Here is a 20,558-nt window from a genome sequence, read left to right on the forward strand (position 1 = left end):
AGTAACTTCAAAAGTGTATTATATTGAATGTCTTAAGAATTTATTGACATTTTCTGTGCAATATTATCATTCTTTTTAGATAAAATTTGATGTCTGTAGTTTTTCTGACTACTTGGAAGCTTTTATGTAGTACACAGTGCATATTAGTATTTATTTGTAAACTTTGTTCTAATATTTAAAAAAATCTATTATGAAATTATTGTGAGCAAATTGCTTCCCTTACTTTTTATCTTTATTTGAAATTATAATGCATCATTTGCTTTCAATTCAATGGATATTGTATTTCCATGGATTTTTAATGCCAGTTTTAAATTAACTTACATTGTGTATATCAGCTGATATATTTACAAAGTTCCAAGTATTTGACAGAATGAGCTGCAACTGAAAGAATGATCTCAGGAGAGTGAGGTAATGCAATATCCTGTGTAAATTCTAAAGCAAAAATAGATTTGGTTCCACAGTACACAGATATCTTTGGTAATCTTGGTCTTATTTAAACTGGTATAGTATACTGGAGAAAACTACACCATGAGGAGGAGAAAGATTAACTCAGGGACACTTAGGCTCGGATATAGGTTAACAAGTACTGTAGTTGTATTAAGAAAATATGTCAGTCCAAGTAATGAAATGTTGAGTGAACTATTCCTTTTGTGATGAAGGAATGCTCAATTAGTAGTAATCAAATATATCCAACCTTCTGCCATCCCCTGTCAAATGGGAGAATTTTGTAGTTTGATGTTTCACCAAAATGACATTTCCATTTGATTCCTGTCACCTTATACCAATTCCAGATACAGAGAATAAGAACTTTAAAAAAAAAGTACTCAAGTGCTCAGTGCATTCTTAGTGCTTGTAAAAAAAGAAATTCACTTAATTGGAGACAATTTTAGGTTATTTCAAAATGTACAAAACCTTTATATAAATGATAAGTGCCTTTAAATTGTTTATGATTATCCTCTAATTTTTAAGCATATTTTGATTCATGCATTCTTAAATTAAGGTAATTCATATCATTTTCAGTGCATTTGCTCTAGCAGAGGCACAACACAGAGGTCCATTTGTCAGCACTGTCACCTGTCTTTGATTTCATCCCCAATGATGTATTTGTCCTGAGGCTCTTAGAATGAATTGGATGTGCAACAATGTTCCCTGGAAGTAATTTGTAGGTTAATGAGTTTTGGTAGACCTAAAAACCCTGGTGATAAATGTGTTGTTCATTTTTTGATTTCATTAACGTGAATGTAATTTAGTTCAATAGGATTGCCCTTAAGGAACCCCTAGACATGTTGGTAAACATACCAAATCTTTTTAGTTCCTTTACCTAAGAAAAATTATATATTGATATTGGTGTTTGACTAATAATAGTCTTTGCTTTCCTTTCCTCAGAAACTATTATCATTAAATGTTAAAATTTTGAATTGGTGATTCTCATGGTTAGGGCTAAGCAGGTTTTGAAATCAGAGAGGTAGGGGGAAGGGGGTGGAACCTCCCTTATGTACATGAATTCTTGGAAAAGTGCCACCCAAGGAGACCCAGTGTGGCACCTGTATGAAACCTTGTAAATGTGTGTTGATTTTCATTATTTAGTGTTTCCAGTTTTACATGAAACAAACATCAATTTATAGATTAATAAGAATTTGGGGAAAGTTTTGAAGTTTCAGTACCTGAAAGGGATACTCTAGTTTTTCTAGAGTATCCAAGTCTCCTCACCTTCTTAGGGTGACATCATTAATGTACTCTTTAGGGATGGAACTAAAGGGGGAAGGCATTGTCCAACTCCATCAGGGCAATTCTTTTAAATTTAGACAAACACCTGAGTTGTGCTGTGACTTTTTAGTTTTTGGACAATTATGGAGCCTCACTGCCTCTGGAAACACTTCGCTGGAGTTGTCCTCTGCCAGTGACCTATCAAGGGTGAAGAACAAATGGCTAAAAAGTGGCACTAGAGTTTACCAGTTATGCTAAGGATGAAAGAAATGAGCAAATGAGGGTGATGGCACTGAATGTAAATGGGATGTCTGGTGAAAGTAAAAGGAGGGAGCTTGTGGAGAAGTTTAAATGTGTAGCTTGAATGTGCTGGGGACTGGGGAAACCCATATCCTTGGTCAGTATGTGTGAAGTGAAAATGGAAATGATAAATGCAAGTTATGGGAGGGCATGGAAGGAGTAGTATGGACGGGAATGAGTGAAAATTATCAGGGAAGAGGGAAAGAAGGATGTGCAATTTCGCTATCACCAAGAGTGTGGGAAGGTGTTACAGAGCACTGATGGAGGGAATCAAGTATACAAGAATAGTGTGGGTGAGGGAAAGAAGAATGTGCAGTCTTGCTATCACCAAGAGTGTGGGAGGGTGTTACAGAGCACGGATGGAAGGATTCAAGAATAGTGTGGGTGAAAGGAAAGACTGGGATTGTGAAGTATGCATGGTTATGTGTATTTGCTCCTGTGAATATGAAGCCTGAACAAGATAATGATGAAATGAAGCTTTTCTGGAGAAATATGAATGACTGTAAAAATGGTCTTGAAAATTAAAGAAAATTTGATCGTATTGGGTGATATGAATGCGAAAGTGGGATGTGATGAAATTGCTGAGATAGAAACTGAGGCGTGCCTGGAGTAAATGAGAACAGAGGTTATCTTGTGGATATTTGTGGTGAGAGGGGGTTTATTCTTTGCAAACACCTTTCTTCAGCACAATTTGATCCATAGAAGTACATGGATCAGGAATGTTGGAAGAGATGAGCAAAAAGCTTCAATTAACTATGTGGCAGAGGATGAAAGACTGAGAAAGGCTGTGCTAGATGCTAGAGTTGTAAGAGGGTTCTTTGGAGATTTTTACCATTTTGCAGTTCTTTAGGGGATGATGATCAGGGAGAAGTGGAGGTATGGTGTACGGAAGACTGGAAAGGCAAAAGTGTTGGCAAGCAAGATGATGAATCAGAAAAAACCCAGGTAGGAATATGAAAGGAAGGTAACTGAAAGCTTAGATGGAAGTGCAGTGAATAGGGATGCAATTCATTTGTGAAACAGATGTTTAAAATGTTTAGAATAATACTATTAAAGGTTTAAAATTAGTAGCTGGATACAAGGTTGTGAGATATAGGAATAAAAAGGGCAATGCATGGTGGATGGATGATTAGAAATGCTGTTGAAGAGAAGAAAAAGGCATATGGTAGAATGCTCAATAGGAATGTGCCAGTGGAAGTTCAGCAAAAGACGGAAGACTACAGGGTATGTAAACAATATAAAGAAGCTGGTAGAGGAAAGCAAAAAAAAAAAAGAGTAGTTGAAGATTTTGGAAGAAAGTTAAGTGAAATGGTTTGGGATAACAGAATATACTGGAAGGTGAAAACAGAAAGACATGGACACAGGAGTGATGTTAATGTGGGAAGTAAGAAAGGGAAGTTGCTTGATCAAAAGGAGGAAGTGAAATGAAGATGGAAAGAGGATTTTGATGAATGCAGAAGAAGGGGAGGCAGTAGCTGTCACATGCATGGGTATGAAGGATGGCAGGAAAAGGAAACAAATGTAAGGGGCAATAGTGAGGCTAAAGGTAGGAAAGGCACCTGGAGTGGATCTTGTTACTGCTAAAGTATGGAGAAGAAAATGTGATAAAGTGGATGCATCTGATACTTAAGTTAGCATGGAAATAAGAGGGTTGTGCCTGAGTATTGGGTGAAAGCTAATATTGTCTCTATATTCAAAGGAAAAGGTGCTAAGGATGTATGTAGCAGTTATAGGGAAATAAGTCTTAAATATATCAGGAAAATTATATGCAAGAATGTTGAATGATGAAATGATGGAAGTTACTGAATGCAGAATAAGTGAAAAGCAAAGGAGTTCTAGGAAAGGTGGGGTATGTGTGGATCAGATTTTTGTGGTAAAGATGACCATGGAAAGGTATACACTGAAAGATTAGAAATTGCATGCAGCTTTTGTGGATCTGGAGAAAGTGTATGACAGAGTCAAGTGGAATGCTATATGGGATGTTCTAAGGATATATGGTGTAGGGGAACAACAGTTGGATGGTTTGAATGCCTTCTATAGAGGAGCAAATGCATGTATAAGAGTAGATGGAGAGTTGAGCAAAAGTTTCAGTGAACATACAGTTGTAAGGCAGATCTGTGTGATGTCAATGTGGCTTTTTGATATATGTGTGTGTGCGTGTACCAGGCAGTATGATACAGTGGTTAAATTGATGAAAACTCCTATTGACGTTTGTGTAAATTAATTATACATTTCCCTTTTCCATGGCCAGATGTTGAACCATTATGTGATATTCATTTTTCATTTCATTTCCAGCTAAAAGTTTCAGTTTTCTAAATTATTTCTTACATTTTTCATATATATATATATATATATATATATATATATATATATATATATATATATATATATATATATATATATATATATATATATATATATATATATATATATATATATATATATATATATTTTTATTATTAATTATTCATATATATATATATTATATATATAGTTATTATTATATATATATATATGTGCTGAGAGGTGCAACTGGAGGGATGTCTGATCATTATCTTGTGAGGCTAAGGTGAAGATTTGTATGGGTTTCAGAAAGAAGAGTGAATGTTGGGGTGAAGAGGGTGGTGAGAGTAAGTGAGCTTGGGAAGGAGACTTGTGTGAGGAAGTACCAGGAGAGACTGAGTACAGAATGGAAAAAGGTGAGAACAATGGAAGTAAGGGGAGTGGGGAGGAATGGGATGTATTTAGGGAATCAGTGATGGATTGCGCAAAAGATGCTTGTGGCATGAGAAGAGTGGGAGGTGGGTTGATTAGAAAGGGTAGTGAGTGGTGGGATGAAGAAGTAAGATTATTAGTGAAAGAGAAGAGAGAGGCATTTGGACGATTTTTGCAGGGAAAAAATGCAATTGAGTGGGAGATGTATAAAAGAAAGAGACAGGAGGTCAAGAGAAAGGTGCAAGAGGTGAAAAAGAGGGCAAATGAGAGTTGGGGTGAGAGAGTATCATTAAATTTTTGTGAGAATAAAAAGATGTTCTGGAAGGAGGTAAATAAAGTGCGGAAGACAAGGGAGCAAATGGGAACTTCAGTGAAGGGCGCAAATGGGGAGGTGATAACAAGTAGTGGTGATGTGAGAAAGAGATGGAGTGAGTATTTTGAAGGTTTGTTGAATGTGTTTGATGATAGAGTGGCAGATATAGGGTGTTTTGGTCGAGGTGGTGTGCAAAGTGAGAGGGTAAGGGAAAATGATTTGTTAAACAGAGAAGAGGTAGTAAAAGCTTTGCGGAAGATGAAAGCCGGCAAGGCAGCAGGTTTGGATGGTATTGCAGTGGAATTTATTAAAAAAGGGGGTGACTGTATTATTGACTGGTTGGTAAGGTTATTTAATGTATGTATGACTCATGGTGAGGTGCCTGAGGATTGGCGGAATGCGTGCATAGTGCCATTGTACAAAGGCAAAGGGGATAAGAGTGAGTGCTCAAATTTCAGAGGTATAAGTTTGTTGAGTATTCCTGGTAAATTATATGGGAGGGTATTGATTAAGAGGGTGAAGGCATGTACAGAGCATCAGATTGGGAAAGAGCAGTGTGGTTTCAGAAGTGGTAGAGGATGTGTGGATCAGGTGTTTGCTTTGAAGAATGTATGTGAGAAATACTTAGAAAAGCAAATGGATTTGTATGTAGCATTTATGGATCTGGAGAAGGCATATGATAGAGTTGATAGAGATGCTCTATGGAAGGTATTAAGAATATATGGTGTGGGAGGCAAGTTGTTAGAAGCAGTGAAAAGTTTTTATTGAGGTTGTAAGGCATGTGTACGTGTAGGAAGAGAGGAAAGTGATTGCTTCTCAGTGAATGTAGGTTTGCGGCAGGGGTGTGTGATGTCTCCATGGTTGTTTAATTTGTTTATGGATGGGGATGTTAGGGAGGTGAATGCAAGAGTTTTGGAAAGAGGGGCAAGTATGAAGTCTGTTGTGGATGAGAGAGCTTGGGAAGTGAGTCAGTTGTTGTTCGCTGATGATACAGCGCTGGTGGCTGATTCATGTGAGAAACTGCAGAAGCTGGTGACTGAGTTTGGTAAAGTGTGTGAAAGAAGAAAGTTAAGAGTAAATGTGAATAAGAGCAAGGTAATTAGGTACAGTAGGGTTGAGGGTCAAGTCAATTGGGAGGTAAGTTTGAATGGCGAAAAACTAGAGGAAGTAAAGTGTTTTAGATATCTGGGAGTGGATCTGGCAGCGGATGGAAGCGGAAGTGGATCATAGGGTGGGGGAGGGGTCGAAAATACTGGGAGCCTTGAAGAATGTGTGGAAGTCGAGAACATTATCTCGGAAAGCAAAAATGGTTATGTTTGAAGGAATAGTGGTTCCAACATTTTTGTATGGTTGCCAGGCGTGGGCTATGGATAGAGTTGTGCACAGGAGGGTGGATGTGCTGAAAATGAGATGTTTGAGGACAGTGTGTGGTGTGAGGTGGTTTGATCGAGTAAGTAACGTAAGGGTAAGAGAGATGTGTGGAAATAAAAAGAGCGTGGTTGAGAGAGCAGAAGAGGGTGTTTTGAAATGGTTTGGGCACATGGAGAGAATGAGTGAGGAAAGATTGACCAAGAGGATATATGTGTCGGAGGTGGAGGGAACGAGGAGAAGTGGGAGACCAAATTGGAGGTGGAAAGATGGAGTGAAAAAGATTTTGTGTGATCGGGGCCTGAACATGCAGGAGGGTGAAAGGAGGGCAAGGAATAGAGTGAATTGGATCGATGTGGTATACCGGGGTTGACGTGCTGTCAGTGGATTGAATCAGGGCATGTGAAGCGTCTGGGGTAAACCGTGGAAAGCTGTGTAGGTATGTATATTTGCGTGTGTGGACGTGTATGTATACACATGTGTATGGGGGTGGGTTGGGCCATTTCTTTCGTCTGTTTCCTTGCGCTACCTCGCAAACGCGGGAGACAGCGACAGAGCAAAAAAAAAAAAAAAAAAAAAAAAAAATATATATATATATATATATATATATATATATATATATATATATATATATATATGGAACAACTTTGTTCGTTTCACCTCTCTTCCTTAAAGAAAATGACGTTATTGTTAAAGACAATTTGTTTCACTGACGAAAACTCCCTTGATCATCGATACCAGTTGTTTTATATATCATAAATGATTACAGATCTCGTAATAAACTTCTCTACAACAGCTGTAATATAAATCTTTCGAGAATTATACTAAAATTAGTGATTGAATTTTACATTCAAATAAATCGGAAAACTTTTAATTTTTTTTTTTTACGTATCACTTCTGTTTGAGCTTTTAATGATTACTCTGGCGATGAAGTAATTCGACCCCAAACGAATCCTAGATATGTGCTTAATAAAGTTGATGATTGGTTCTTTCCTTCACCTATCCATCTGCCCCTCCCTGAATAACTATTATCTACACTGCGTCGTGTTCTGGTCTGTGGCTGACAGTCTTTATTCTCTAATCTGTCTATTCCAATCTCTCTTCACTCTTTCTTTCTCTGTATCTCCAAAAGTTATAGATATCGCTTATGTATTTAGTTTCAAAGAGCAGCTCATATTTTCTGGTTGTTGGCCACCTGTGATTGCTGTAATCTTGTCTCCTTCCTCTTCTCTGTTGTAATCATCACCACTTAATATAATGATATGTTTCCTATTCATTCTACGACAGTCACAGATCTTGTCTCCTGAGAGTCTATTCCTAACCCTTAATGGAAGTTATTGTTCTTCCTGCGATGGAACATGAAAATGTTTGTTGGTATATTCGTCATATAATGTTCCCTCAGACTTTTTATCTTTTTCTTACTTTCCACCTCCCTCTTCCAGTTTTCGACACCCCAATCCTTAATCTTCATTCTATATTTTTTTTTTTTTATCATTCTTCACATGTTAATGGGTTTATTACGTCATAGTGACTGACATGGCAAGAACACATGGCATGCCCCAGTCAAGGTCATCTCTGGTGCCAGAAAAATATTGAAGAAAAAGAAAAGTGAAACAAATCAGGGCTCTACAATTTTTTTCAGTTTATTATTTTTTTTTTTTGACGGAGTCTCCAGTCACGGACGTAAGTCCACATCAAGGCCGGGTCATAATAGAAATATAGAAATATCAATGATATGGAAAAAGAGAACAAAATATTTACGAATTTTTAACTGTCAGGTGGGTTTTTGGGAAAGACACGAGAGATAGAGAGTTCCAAAGCTTTGAGGTGTAGGAAAAGAATGTTATTAATACGGCTCATCCCCGAGTTGCCAACGGCTTCACAGTAATCATGTGACTGCAGCTTGCCGAGTATCAAAGTGATCTAGACTAATGGTGGAACGCGCAAGCAGCCAGCTCTAGGAAGAAAAAAACCAAGGAAGTACCAATCGAAGAAGGAACGTCAAGTAAGGATGCAGAGCTAAAACCACCCCAGACGTAAAGAGCAGTTCTCCATGACAAGAACGGAATAACTGTACGGAAGAAAAGAAATTTCGATATCTAATCAGGACTCCCAGTTTCTTAGAGGCTGACTTAGCTATTTCCCTAATGTGGAGTTTCTAGTAAAGAGCGGATGTCACAGTAATACCAAATATGTTCGAGTCAAGATGTGGAAATACAGAACCGTCAAAGGAGAAACGAGAGATGTCAATAGAGAGATGGGTAGGAACTGGGTTTTGAAGCATTAAACTTAACTTTTATTTCGTCTGCCCCACTAAGATAACCTGTTCAAGTCTGAGTTTATAGAGGAGGTTGTGTCGAGACGAGATGCAAATCGAAAGAGAGAAGTAAAATTGAAGAATGTAAGGGAATGCAGTGTTGAATCGTCAGCGCATGAAAACATTTGATTATTTGTGAATGAAAGATCGTTAATAAAAAAAAAGAGAGAAAAGTGTATGAGACAGAACCAAACCTTAAGGGACACTGCTGTTGATGGAGAAATGGGGGGGAGGGGGATGATGATCCATTAATAACTATGAAGATAGAGTAGTCAGAGAGGAAACAAGGTATAAGGGAGCAAAGTGAGGGAAGGAAGCCAAAAGACGGGAGCTTAGAGATGAGACACACCGTTAGAAGCTTTGCATATGTCAAGGACGCCTACATAGTATTTCCCGAACAGTTCAGGGATGATGACCGGACATTAGCAAGATACGAAAGAATATCACCAGTGGTGATTAGAGAGACTATGAGATTCAAGATGTCTGAGGATATGAGTTGAAAAGAATTTCAAAGACTTTGGAAATAGTTGATGTCAAAGCAACAGGACGATAGGTCTATGGGTTAGAATGGTTCCCTTCTTAAGGGTTGGGATCTACCAACGTATGCTTTCAAGTAGAAAAAAAAAAAACATTCTGGTTTCTAAACAGAAACGGAACAGACGAGCAAACACAGGTGCAAGTTCGAGGGCACACATTTTACACGGGAATGGATGCCATCAGGACCGTAATGCTTTGATTGTCTCCAAGGAGTGAAGCACTTTTCAGACAGTTCGATAAAAGATTACAATAAAGGGGCATAGGATTAATAAGAGGAGAATCCAAGGGTAAAGAAATGTAAGACTTAAATCTCAAAGGAGAAAAGGTTACATGAATTTGGAAAAAGAAAAGAGGAAAATGCCACAAAATTCGAGGAGAGGAGGCGTCGTAAACAGCCAGTCCTCGAAAGATGTAGTGGGAAGCAGCAGCCAAGCGTGTGCCACGGGCCCAGCAGACCTTTTGAAAGGGAAGGGTCATACACAGACAGTTCACGAGAACAGTAGCCACTGTAATACAGAGAGAGAGAGAGAGAGAGAGAGAGCACAACATCAAGGCGTTTGGAAAGAGAACGTTGGAGAAAGGTTGTGCCCGGGAAATTACTTAACTTCTCCCCCCCCCCCCCCGAAGATATATGAATATTATTCCATACCATTCCATACATTACATAATATACTACTCTACTCCTATACTGTACTTTCCGTAGCAATCATTTTATGTATCTTTCCCCTCCATTCTCCTTCATTGTCTATATTATATTACCTTGTAGTTCGTTTCCACGATCCTTTATGGTGTGCTGTAAATATTTAATGTGTTCTTCCATTACCTTTACTTTCCTTCTGGATGCTCATATTTCCTCCATAGTGCTGTTTCCTTGGTATATATATCAGTGCTCCTAAAAATTTGCTTACCTATATTTTCAACCCCAAAGTTAGGCTATTTAAGTTTTTGTAAAAAGTATTACTTTCAAGCTGTTCAAAATCATGAATAGCGGTATGCTTTCTGATGTACTTTTCCCTTTACAACTTTATTACATTTTGTAGAGGTAGACTTTGCAAAAACTATACTAGACTTGCACACTGACAGTGGCTTGTTAATGAGGCACCAAAGGCGAAGAAATGGCAGATGAGTTCACTAGTTACGGAAACTATTGCCGTAGATACCCAATTTGGAGTTGCAGAAGGTAACAGGCGTCAGATATAGATCAATAGATAGATAGTTAGATACAGCATTATGCAACAACCGCATTTATCAGTTCTAAAACATGTTTGACTCTTTGTAACTTTTTCTCGTTGCTTTGTGAAGTAATTCCACTTTATGTTTATTTTGAGGGATTTAATTTCATGTTACTTTTTGGCCTAATTTTCTACCTGTTAATTCCTATTAAAGATGACGACATTGCTCCTGTCTTTCTTTGTCTGCTCGTAATCAATATCTTTTCACTTTTTTTCGTTGCAGAACAAAATTAATCTTATCTTGATAGGCACAGAAGACTCTCAGTGGCAAAAACTTCAGGCACTGACCAAAGACCTCATGGTAAGCAGGGAAAAGAGAGATAAAAAAGAAGAGTAAGTAAAAGTGTGAAGACTCGTGAAATAATGGCCGGTGGAAATGACCAACGCTGCTGAGATCATTACAACCTAATAGTCAGTACCGTTGACAAACCCCTCAAATAAATTACCCTTTCAGCAAAAGATTGGAGACTTTACTCAGGAGACAGAGGAATATTATATATACTCAGGAGACAGAGGAATATTATATAAAACTGTGCAACGATTCTCATTGGACACATCCTTAAGGCTAATTAATGGATACTTTCCGGCAATTAAAAGTCGCACCCTCTTACAACCATAATTTATTCTTCAGTAAACCGGTAATATCTACAGTGCCACTGTCTCCAAGGTAGTAGAAACTAACATATTCATATTGAGGATAAAAAAAAAAAAAAACACTTTCATCTACGTAGCTAAAAATAAATCTTGAACCTAACCTGATCACACGAGGGATACGGAATATAAACCATACAATTGGAGGCGGGAATTAACCAATTTTGACTAATGATATTCAGAGCTCTTGCAAATTACTCGGAATCCATAGCACGAACTGGCAAATTGTGATGTATATAAAAGGAAGATGATATTAAGGATGACCACACCAGCCTTCCAGCCAGGATAAGAGGGACAGGTCCAGCTGACTCAAGTCACAAAGTCACGAACATCACCAAAATAAACCCTCGACTCCACCAACCACAAGGACCCCCACCTGCTCTACACTAATCCAACACCTCAATGACTGACCAAGGACTTGTGGTGAAGTGTAAAAGGATGTTAAAAGGACTTCGGAAGTAAAACACGTAAGTACGTCATAGAAAAAAAAATGTTGGTTACGTTACATAAGTTCATGTATTTGCCTCCTGGTGAAATGTTTTGAAAAGATTTTTAGAAAGTATGGAACTTCTGAAAGCATATTATGGCTTGGCTGAATCTTGAATTGAGATATGGTTTGGGGATGAAGTTCCATCTCTAGGTATGGGGGTCTCATGCACAAGGGTTAGCAAGTTTCCATAAACCCTTCCTAACTAATATTTACTCTGTGTTTAGGAGATGCTTATCAAGTTCGGCTTTAGATTGGTTTGTATAATTGACTTTTTTTTTTGAGTGGCGGGGGGGGGGGGATACTATTCCGTTTAAGTGCAATCTGTGACTGGCCCCCTATCATCTCTGCCTTTGGGAATTTGGTCCACTGCCTTTTCGGTAATTTATTAGTTTATCTTGACATCACAACTTGCATTGCGTAAGGATTGCTATGTTTTTCCATTGTTGCATGGTGTCAAGAGAATGTAGAGCGTGATTTTAAGTATATTTTATTCTAAATTAGATCAGGCAATAGTAGTGAGGGTTATAAATATCAAAGAAATAAGTGGTTGATTAAATGTAAACGGGGGATCACATCCACTTCCACTGATCCATTCGCTGTCATATCCTCTTCCAGGTATCCAAAATACTTCTCCTGTTTTTCTCCATTCAAATGCACACCCCAACTACCCTGTCCTTTAGCCATGCTAAATGTATTATAACTTTTCTTTTATAAACATATACTCTCAACTTTCTCCTGTCGCACACTTTTCTAAACTGTCACCAATTTCTGCAGTTTCTCCCTCAAATCTGCCACTAGTCCTGTATCATCAGCAAACAACAACTGACACTTCCCATGCCCTCTCATCCCCAACAGACTGCATACCCATCTCTTTCTCCAAGACTTGCATCGAAGTCCCTCACCACCCCATCCATGAACAAAGTAAACAACTACAGTGACATCACACACTACTGTCACAGACCAACTTCACTTGAATCCATTCACTCTCCATTCTTCCTACTTGTACACGTGCCTCACACCCCTAATAATAACTCACTGCATCTAGTAGCTTTCCTCCCACACCATATATTCTTGATCTTTGACAAGGCATCTTTATCAACCCTGTCTTTTGCTTTTATCCAGATCCATAAATGCCAAATACTAATCCATCTGTGTCTCTTAAGTATTTCTCACATTTTTTATAGCAAACACCTGATTCACGCATCCTCTGCCTGCTTCTGAAACCACGTTGCTCCTCCCCGGTCTGATGTTCTGTACGTGCCTTCACCCTCTCAATGAATGCTTGTATAGTCCCATTATATAAAGGAAAGGGTGACAAAAGTGAACGCTCGAATTACAGAGGTATAAGTTTGTTTAGTACACCTGGAATGTTGTTTGGGAGAATGATGATTGAGTTTGATGGCCTGCGCAGATCATCAGACTTGGGAGGAGCAATGTGGCTTTTAGTAAGGTTGAGGATTTGTGGATCAGTTGTTTGCTGTGAAAAATTTTTGTGGAAATGTCGCACTTATAAATCTTGAGAAAAGCACAGGTTAGGGTTGATAGACATACCTTGTGGAAGGTGTTATGAATATATGGTGCTGTCCTGTGGAAGGTTTTATGAATATATATGGTGTAGGAGGAAAGCTGTTAGAAATGGTGAGGAGTTGTTATCAGGAGGATAAGGCAAGTGTAAGAATAGGAAGAAAGGGGTTGAGTGGTTCCAGGTAAAGATGAGCCTGCATCAGGGAAGTGATATCATCATTGCTGTTTAACCTTTTTATTGGTGGGATGGTAAGGGAGGTAATGCAAGGGTCTTTGAGAAAAGGTCAGGTCTACAGTCTGATGAGGATGGGTTTAGGAGGTTCTGGGAGGTGAGTCAGTTGATGTTTGCAGATGATGGCAGACTAGAGCAAGAAGAAATGTCAGAACTTGGTGTCTGAGTATGGGAGAGAGTGAAAGGTGGGTGTGGAAAATTACTGGTATGAGTAAAAGTAACATCATAAGGTTTGGGAGGGGGAGAAAAAGATTAGTTTGAGTATTTACTGCGGAGAAGCTGGTGTTAGCCGGGAGTGGACATGGCAGTGAATAGAACTAAGGAAACTGAAGTGAATCATAGATTGGGTAAGGGAAAAAAAGTCCTGGTTGCTCTGAAGGGTGTTTGTTTCTTAGGGCAAGGATGAATGTAGTTGATGCAATAGTATTCCCAGCAGTGCATTATTGGTGTGAATCATGGGTTGTAAATACAGAAGAATGTAAGAGAATGGAAGTGTTAGAGTGAAATGCTTAAAGTCAGTATGTTCTCTAAGGGTGATTCATTGTTTGAGAATGATAGTGTAAGAGAGAGGTGTACATTATTAGTAAGCTGAGTATAACTGATAGAGCTGATCAGTATTTGCTGAAATGATTTGGACATAAAGAGAGGATGAGTGAAGATTAAGGGGATATATGTATGAGAAGTGGAGAGGGCATGGGGGAAGGTGAGACGAGAAAGAAATGGAAGTATGGAATGAAAGTTGCTTTGCATAATTGGTGCCGGAAAATGCAGAAGGGCAAGAGGTGTGCATGGGATAATGTTAATTAGTATACATAGTGCAATGGGGCGAACCAGGACATATGAAGTGGTCGGGAAACCATTGAAAGGTTTGTTGGGCCTGTTAAAAAACCTGAGGACCCCATTTTGCAAACAGAAGTTGGGTGAGGATCTTAATTGTTCCTGATATTGCCCTGCTAAGGTGGGAAAGATATGAAGGTGTAAGAGAAAGAAAGAAATAAAAGTTTTTATTTTTATGCTCATGATTGTCAGTTTCTGTATAATATTAGATATATTAGAAAATCCTCAAATGAATAAGTAAATGTAGAATTTGTTTTCATGCATTACAAGGTAGAATTATATGTCACTTGATCTTGTAATAGTTAAGATTGATTTACAGTGCAGCTGTACTGTAGTTGTACTTCAAGTCATAGCACTTTCATCACATTTTCCCTTCATTATGCATGAAACTGATGGCATAGAATAAGTCAAAAGAACCAAAAGAACTGTAGCAAACTACCTTTGCAGATGTTACCCACTGTCCCTAAGTTAATCATCAACCACTGGAACTTGATTATATTAGTATACCTTTATTGAGCTTGCTGAATTGATTATACACCAGTGAACTTGTGCAGCAGCAGACTTCAAACTTTTGCCATTTTTTAGTTGGTTCAGCTTCATCTCTCCCTAGATATAAACCAAACACTGTATGTAATGCAGTGCCACTGTTATTGTGTACGCACAGTATGAATTTGCTGTAGTATTTATTTCATGATCATTTCAGATAAAACCTATTTTGCATTACTGATATACCAGTAGTAAAGCAAAAGTTGGTAAAAATTATCTGCCCCTACAAGAACCATTTATTGATCTAGACAAGAGCTTGAAGCACTTCATAAGTGATTATGATCATTGTATAAAACAAAAATTCACATTCATGAAATTTGAATTGTAATCACTACACATATAGAGTTAGTTTTACAACTGATATGAATAGTAAAGTACACATAACAATATAGTGCACAGTGATTCAGATATTAAATGGTCAGTCCATCACTAAATGTCTTGTTTTTCATAAGGAAGTATGGCATGACCGGTGAAAGCAGGCTGTAGATGGGAGGAGGTTAACGGAAAGACTGCCTCACACTTAATCTCAGGTAACTTTTGATGGATGATTTTTTTTCTCTTATATGGGAATTCCACTATAACTGATATAATAGACTGACCTTTGAAGATCTTTTTAGTTTTATTTCATGAGAATATATTTTTTCTGTAACTCTTTCTTTATTGTTGGAACACTTGCATCCCTAAATGCTTTCTACAGTACACTGTGGTTAGGACTGATGCATCCCAGAACATTTTGGAATTGTATATGTTAGTTTGAGGGCAATCTCTGATTGGAAAGTACTGTAAAGTAATCTGTTGTATCTTTTGGCTGAGTCTACACATTACATGACTAAAAATGTTCTGTGACCATTGCAATAGCAAAGTGGAAGGTTGATGCCTGCCAACTGCATCTTTACTACAGGCAGTAGAAAGAGGTGCTAATGCCGACCCAGACTACTACATATTTTATTGGGTCATTAGAAAGTTGATGAAGCTCTCTCCTACGTAGAGGAGAGTGACAGTGGTGATATTACTGCTTAAGAGCAAACAGAAACAGATAAATGAACAGTGCAGTGACAAAGCTAAGCTGAATACAGAGTAGTAATACAAAAATATATTTGTAGCTTGGGTTTTTATATTCCTTTGATGTATTTATTTGTATTCATATGTGTGTGTGTTTGTGAACAAGAGTGAGTTTTTGTGCATGTTTGTGAGACAGAGATAGCAGGGAAAGTGAGGTTGGTGGACTTATGTTTGAATTTGAGTTTCTTATACATCTGGTAGCAATGATCACAACAATGCAGCATTTATAAGTTAGCTATGAGAGATTTAACATATAACAAGTATATACATACAGTAAACAAATGATTTAACGGACCCTATATCACAGACCTAGGATTTAATGGACTGGGCAAATAATAATACATTGATTTATAATGATTTTAAAAAATGAAAAATCTCAAGTATTGCACCATGTGCATTTCATATCGCACTTGTTTTTGGTAGCATGGGGTATACTCATTTTGTTTTATCCTCAGTCTGCCTCAAGTTATTGTGCAGTTACGTTGTATACAGAGAATTGTAACTTTATTTATTAAATGATTTTGCATTCCTTACAATTCAAAATGACATCAAGTGATAGAGGAGTTAAAAGAAAGCGTGTGAACTGTATATTGTATTACTGTGTATTGTACTGAAAAGTGGCCCATAGGTTATATTTGATATAACAGACTTTCAGCATTAACACACACCCCCTCCCTACTATTAGTTCCTTAAATTGAGGGTCTACAGGGGTGAAAGAGTATCATTAAACTTTAGAGAGAATAAAAAGATGTTTTAGAAGAAGGTGAATAATGTTCGTAAGACGAGAACAAATGGGAACATTGGTGAAGGGGGCAAGGGGGGGAAGTAATAACAGGTAACGATGGTGTGAGTATTTTGAATGTTTGTTGAATGTGTTTGATAATAGATTAGCAGATGTAGGGTGTTTTGGTCAGTGTTTTGTGTGAAGTGAAAGGATCAGGGAGAATGGTTTGGGTAAGAGAAAAGAGGTTGTGAAAGCTTTGCGGGACATGAAATCCAGCAAGGCAGCGGGTATGGATGGTATTGCAATAGAATTTATGAAGAGAGAGGGGTGACTGTGTTTTTGATTGGTTGGTAAGGATATTCACTGTATGTATGGATCATGATGAAGTGCCTGAGGATTGGCAGAATGTGTGCATAGTGCCATTATACAAAGGCATAGGAGACAAAGGTGAGTGTTCAAACTACAGAGGCATAAGTTTGTTGAGTATCCCTGGGAAGTTATATGGGAGGGTCTTGATTGAGAGGGTGAAGGCATGTCCTGAGCATCAGACTGGGGAAGAGCAGTGTGGTTTCAGAAGCAGTAGAGGATATATGGATCAGGTGTTTGCTTTGAAGAATGTGTGTGAGAACACTTAGAAAAACAGATGGATTTGTATGAAGCATTTATGGATCTGGAGAAGGCATATGGTACAGTTGATAGAGATGCTTTGTGGAAGGTGTTAAGAGTACATGGTATGGGAAGTAAGTAGCAAGAAACAGTGAAAAGTTTTTAACAAGGATGTAAGGCATGCGTACGAGTAGGAAGAGGAGAGTGATTGGTTCCCAGTGAAGGTCGGTCTGCAGCAGGGGTGTGTGATGTCCCCATGATTAATTAGTTTATGGATGGGGTGGTTAGGGAGGTCATTGCAAGGGTTTTGGAGAGAGGGGCAAGTATGCTGTCTGTTGGAGATGAGAGGGCCTGGGAAGTGTGTCAGTTGCTGTTCGCCAGTGACACAGCTCCGGTGGCTGATTCAATTGAGAAACTGGAGAAGTTGGTGACCGAGTTTGGAAAAGTGTATGAAAGGAGAAAGTTGAGAGTAAATGTGAATAAGAGCAAGGTTATTGGGTTCAGTAGGGTTGAGGGACAAGTTAATTGGGATGTAAGTTTGAATGGAGAAAAACTGGAGGAAGTGAAGTGTTTTAGATATCTGGGAGTGAACTTAGCAGTGAATGGAATCATGGAAGCAGAAGTGAGTCACAGTGTGGGGGAGGGGGCAAAGGTTCTGGGAGCGGTGAAGAATGTGTGGAAGGAGAGAACATTATCTCGGAGAGCAAAAATGGGTATGTTTGAAGGAATAGTAGTTCTGACAATGTTATATGGTTGCAAGGATTAGGCGATAGATAGGGTTGTATGGAGGAGGATGGATGTGTTGGAAATGAAATTTTAAGGACAACATGTGATGTGAGGTGGTTTGATCGAGTAAGTATTGTTGCAAGGCATGTGATATAGATAGGGTTGTATGGAGGAGGATGGATGTGTTACAAATGAAATGTTTGTGGATAATATGAGGTGTGAGGTGGTTTGATCGAGTAAGTAATGAAATGGTAAGAGAGATGTGTGGAAATAAAAAGTGTCGTTGAGAGAGCAGAAGAGGGTGTGTTGAAATGGTTTGGACATATGGAGAGAATGAGTGAGGAAAAATCTAGCAACTTACCCCTACACCATATACTCTGAACACCTTCCACAAAGCATCTCTATCAACCCTGTCATATGCCTTCTCCAGATCCGTAAATGCTACATACAAATCCATTTGTTTTTCTGAGTATTTCTCACACATTCTTCAAAGCAAACTCCTGATCCACACATCCTCTACCACTTCTGAAACCACACTGCTCTTCTCCAGTCTGATGCTCTGTGCTTGCCTTTACCCTCTCAATCAATATCCTCCCATATAATTTCCCAGGAATACTCGGCAAACACATATTCTTTAAAGCAAACACCTGATGCACACATCCTCTACCACTTCTGAAACAACACTGTTCTTTCCCATTCTGATGCTCTGTACATGCCTTCACCCTCTCAGTCAATACCCTCCCATGTAATTTCCCAGGAATACTCAACAAATTTATGCCTCTGTAGTTTGAACACTCACCTTATCCCCTCTGCCTTTGTATAATGGCACTATGCATGCATTCTGCCAATCCTCAGGTACTTCACCATAGTCCATACATACATTGAATATCCTTACCCACTAATCAACAACACAGTTGCCTCCTTTGTTAATAAATTCCTCTGCAATACCATCCAAACCCACTGCCTTACCGGATTTCATCTCCCACAAAGCTTTCATTACCTCCTCTCTTTACCAGACCATACATAACCTTCTAATTCCTGCTTTTTGAGAGAAAAATTTTTCCTTTTTCTTTTATCATTCCTTTTTTTTTTATTCTGGTATATGTATTCCAGTGCTAATGCTGTCCTCTTGTATTTACAGGTTAATACAACAAAGGCATAATGTATCAAGTTCTGGTTGAAGTGCTGCCAAATATTCTGGCTTGCAACATGTACATTAAAGTACCTGATAATGCTGGCCGTTGCTGGAATATGCTTGTCAGTCAATCAGAGTGTATCATTGAACTGCAGAATGGGATGGAGATACTTATAAAGATTCCAAGAGGGACAAGTTTAGTACCAAATAGAATAAGAGGTGTTATTCAAGAGGCAAACATTATTACAGCCCGAGCTCAAATTGATGAGAGGACATCATTAATTAGTGTACTCAGTGGTGATATTTTGTCTGATACAAGTACTGGTTGTTTGAATACCCAGCTAAGTAATGCCATGGAGAAGTCCCTTGTATCAGCATTCTGTAAGCAGTGTCAGAAACCTTTATGTTGGAATGTAAAATTTCGAAGAGTGCTGCCCTTACCATCAGTTGACTGGGATCAGGCCTCTGAGGGTTGGTTTTGTCATCTCCATGCTGATGATAGCAGTAAACTGAAGCCACCATCATTGCAGCCTGCACCTGATGAATGCTTTTATACAGAATTGTTCTTTCTCATTCACAACAGTATGATGGGGTCCCTTAATGCTGTGTGTGATGGGAATGATATACATTGTTTTGGATGCAAAATGCCCTTTGGTGTGAAAACTAATCAGTCTGTAAAGATATGGACACACAGTATTGTATGGTTACAAGAGCATGGGGAAATCATATTTAATAGAAATGAAAGTGAAATAATGCTTTCGTTGTTCCGTAATATTGATAGAGATAATTTTGGAGTGAACTGTCGCATTGTGCTCCAAGTATCCACTGTGCCAAAGAAATATCTCTTCATGGTAACAATGAATTCAAACCAGAAGTTATTGGTTTCTGATGCTTCACCGTTTTTCACAAGTGAAACATTGTTGAAGGGGTTAAATGGCCAAAGAGAGGGGTTCCATGGTGATGGTGCTCCAGCAAAGCGAGCTCGTATGGTAGATAAGAAGGATGTTTATTTAAAAAAGTTGTATGCCGTCAAATTGTTGTATCATGTGAAGGAAGTTGAAGACATTCAGACAGGGGAATGGTTTGATGATGTTCATGTACATATCATCCCTTGCAGTAACTCATTCTTCCAAGAGGTAAAGTCGGGATTAGAAAGTTCTACTCGTTGGTTACCTGAAAGTATGAGAATTATTGAAAATATGAATGTTGGTTATATTGTCAAATAACATTAAAGTTTTAATAAAGATGTAAATTTTACTGAGGTTGTATTGTTTCTTAAAAATTTTTCCTTGTATTCTTATTTGATTTCTTTAATATTCTTTTGAGTGCATCCCCTCACAAGATTAATTCTACAAATGAGGGGGTCGTAGACTCACTCATTTAGCCCCATCCTTTTTATATTTCACATTAAGACTTGTAATGCTCTCTGCATTTTCTGTTCGTAAATGTGTTCCATTGGTCTGTTCATTTACTTGTGAAAGTATTTCATCACATTTTTCCCATTACTAAGTGTTCTGTTGTCCTATCTATATCTAA

At 38.3% G+C, this 20,558-nt stretch overlaps 1 protein-coding gene across 7 annotated transcripts; it reads left to right on the plus strand.

Annotated features, from left to right (window-relative positions):
- The first annotated feature begins 9,706 nt into the window (after positions 1-9,706).
- Positions 9,707-20,279, plus strand: LOC139752857 (E3 ubiquitin-protein ligase E3D-like). Of its 7 annotated transcripts, none has more exons than XR_011713599.1 (4): positions 9,707-9,838; positions 10,713-11,611; positions 15,222-15,299; positions 19,029-20,279. XR_011713599.1 is itself a non-coding variant. In XM_071668834.1 (3 exons), exon 3 carries the CDS (start codon positions 19,049-19,051, stop codon positions 20,246-20,248), a length of 1,200 nt encoding a protein of 399 aa, XP_071524935.1. In that variant the 5' UTR covers positions 11,240-11,611; positions 15,222-15,299; positions 19,029-19,048; the 3' UTR covers positions 20,249-20,279. The 7 variants fall into 7 exon arrangements, 4 of the variants coding, with proteins under 4 accessions (XP_071524936.1, XP_071524935.1, XP_071524932.1 ...); XR_011713598.1 differs by having other exon boundaries at positions 9,714-9,838; positions 10,713-11,607; positions 15,226-15,299; XR_011713597.1 differs by having other exon boundaries at positions 9,725-9,838; positions 10,713-11,607.
- Positions 20,280-20,558: the final 279 nt, after the last annotated feature.

This window comes from Panulirus ornatus, chromosome 13 (genome assembly GCF_036320965.1).
Source record: "Panulirus ornatus isolate Po-2019 chromosome 13, ASM3632096v1, whole genome shotgun sequence".
Taxonomy (NCBI): domain Eukaryota; kingdom Metazoa; phylum Arthropoda; class Malacostraca; order Decapoda; family Palinuridae; genus Panulirus; species Panulirus ornatus.

Excerpts from the sequence above, each read along its gene's own strand:
- LOC139752857 (XM_071668835.1), top strand. The coding sequence starts at position 19,049 with ATGTATCAAGTTCTGGTTGAAGTGCTGCCAAATATTCTGGCTTGCAAC.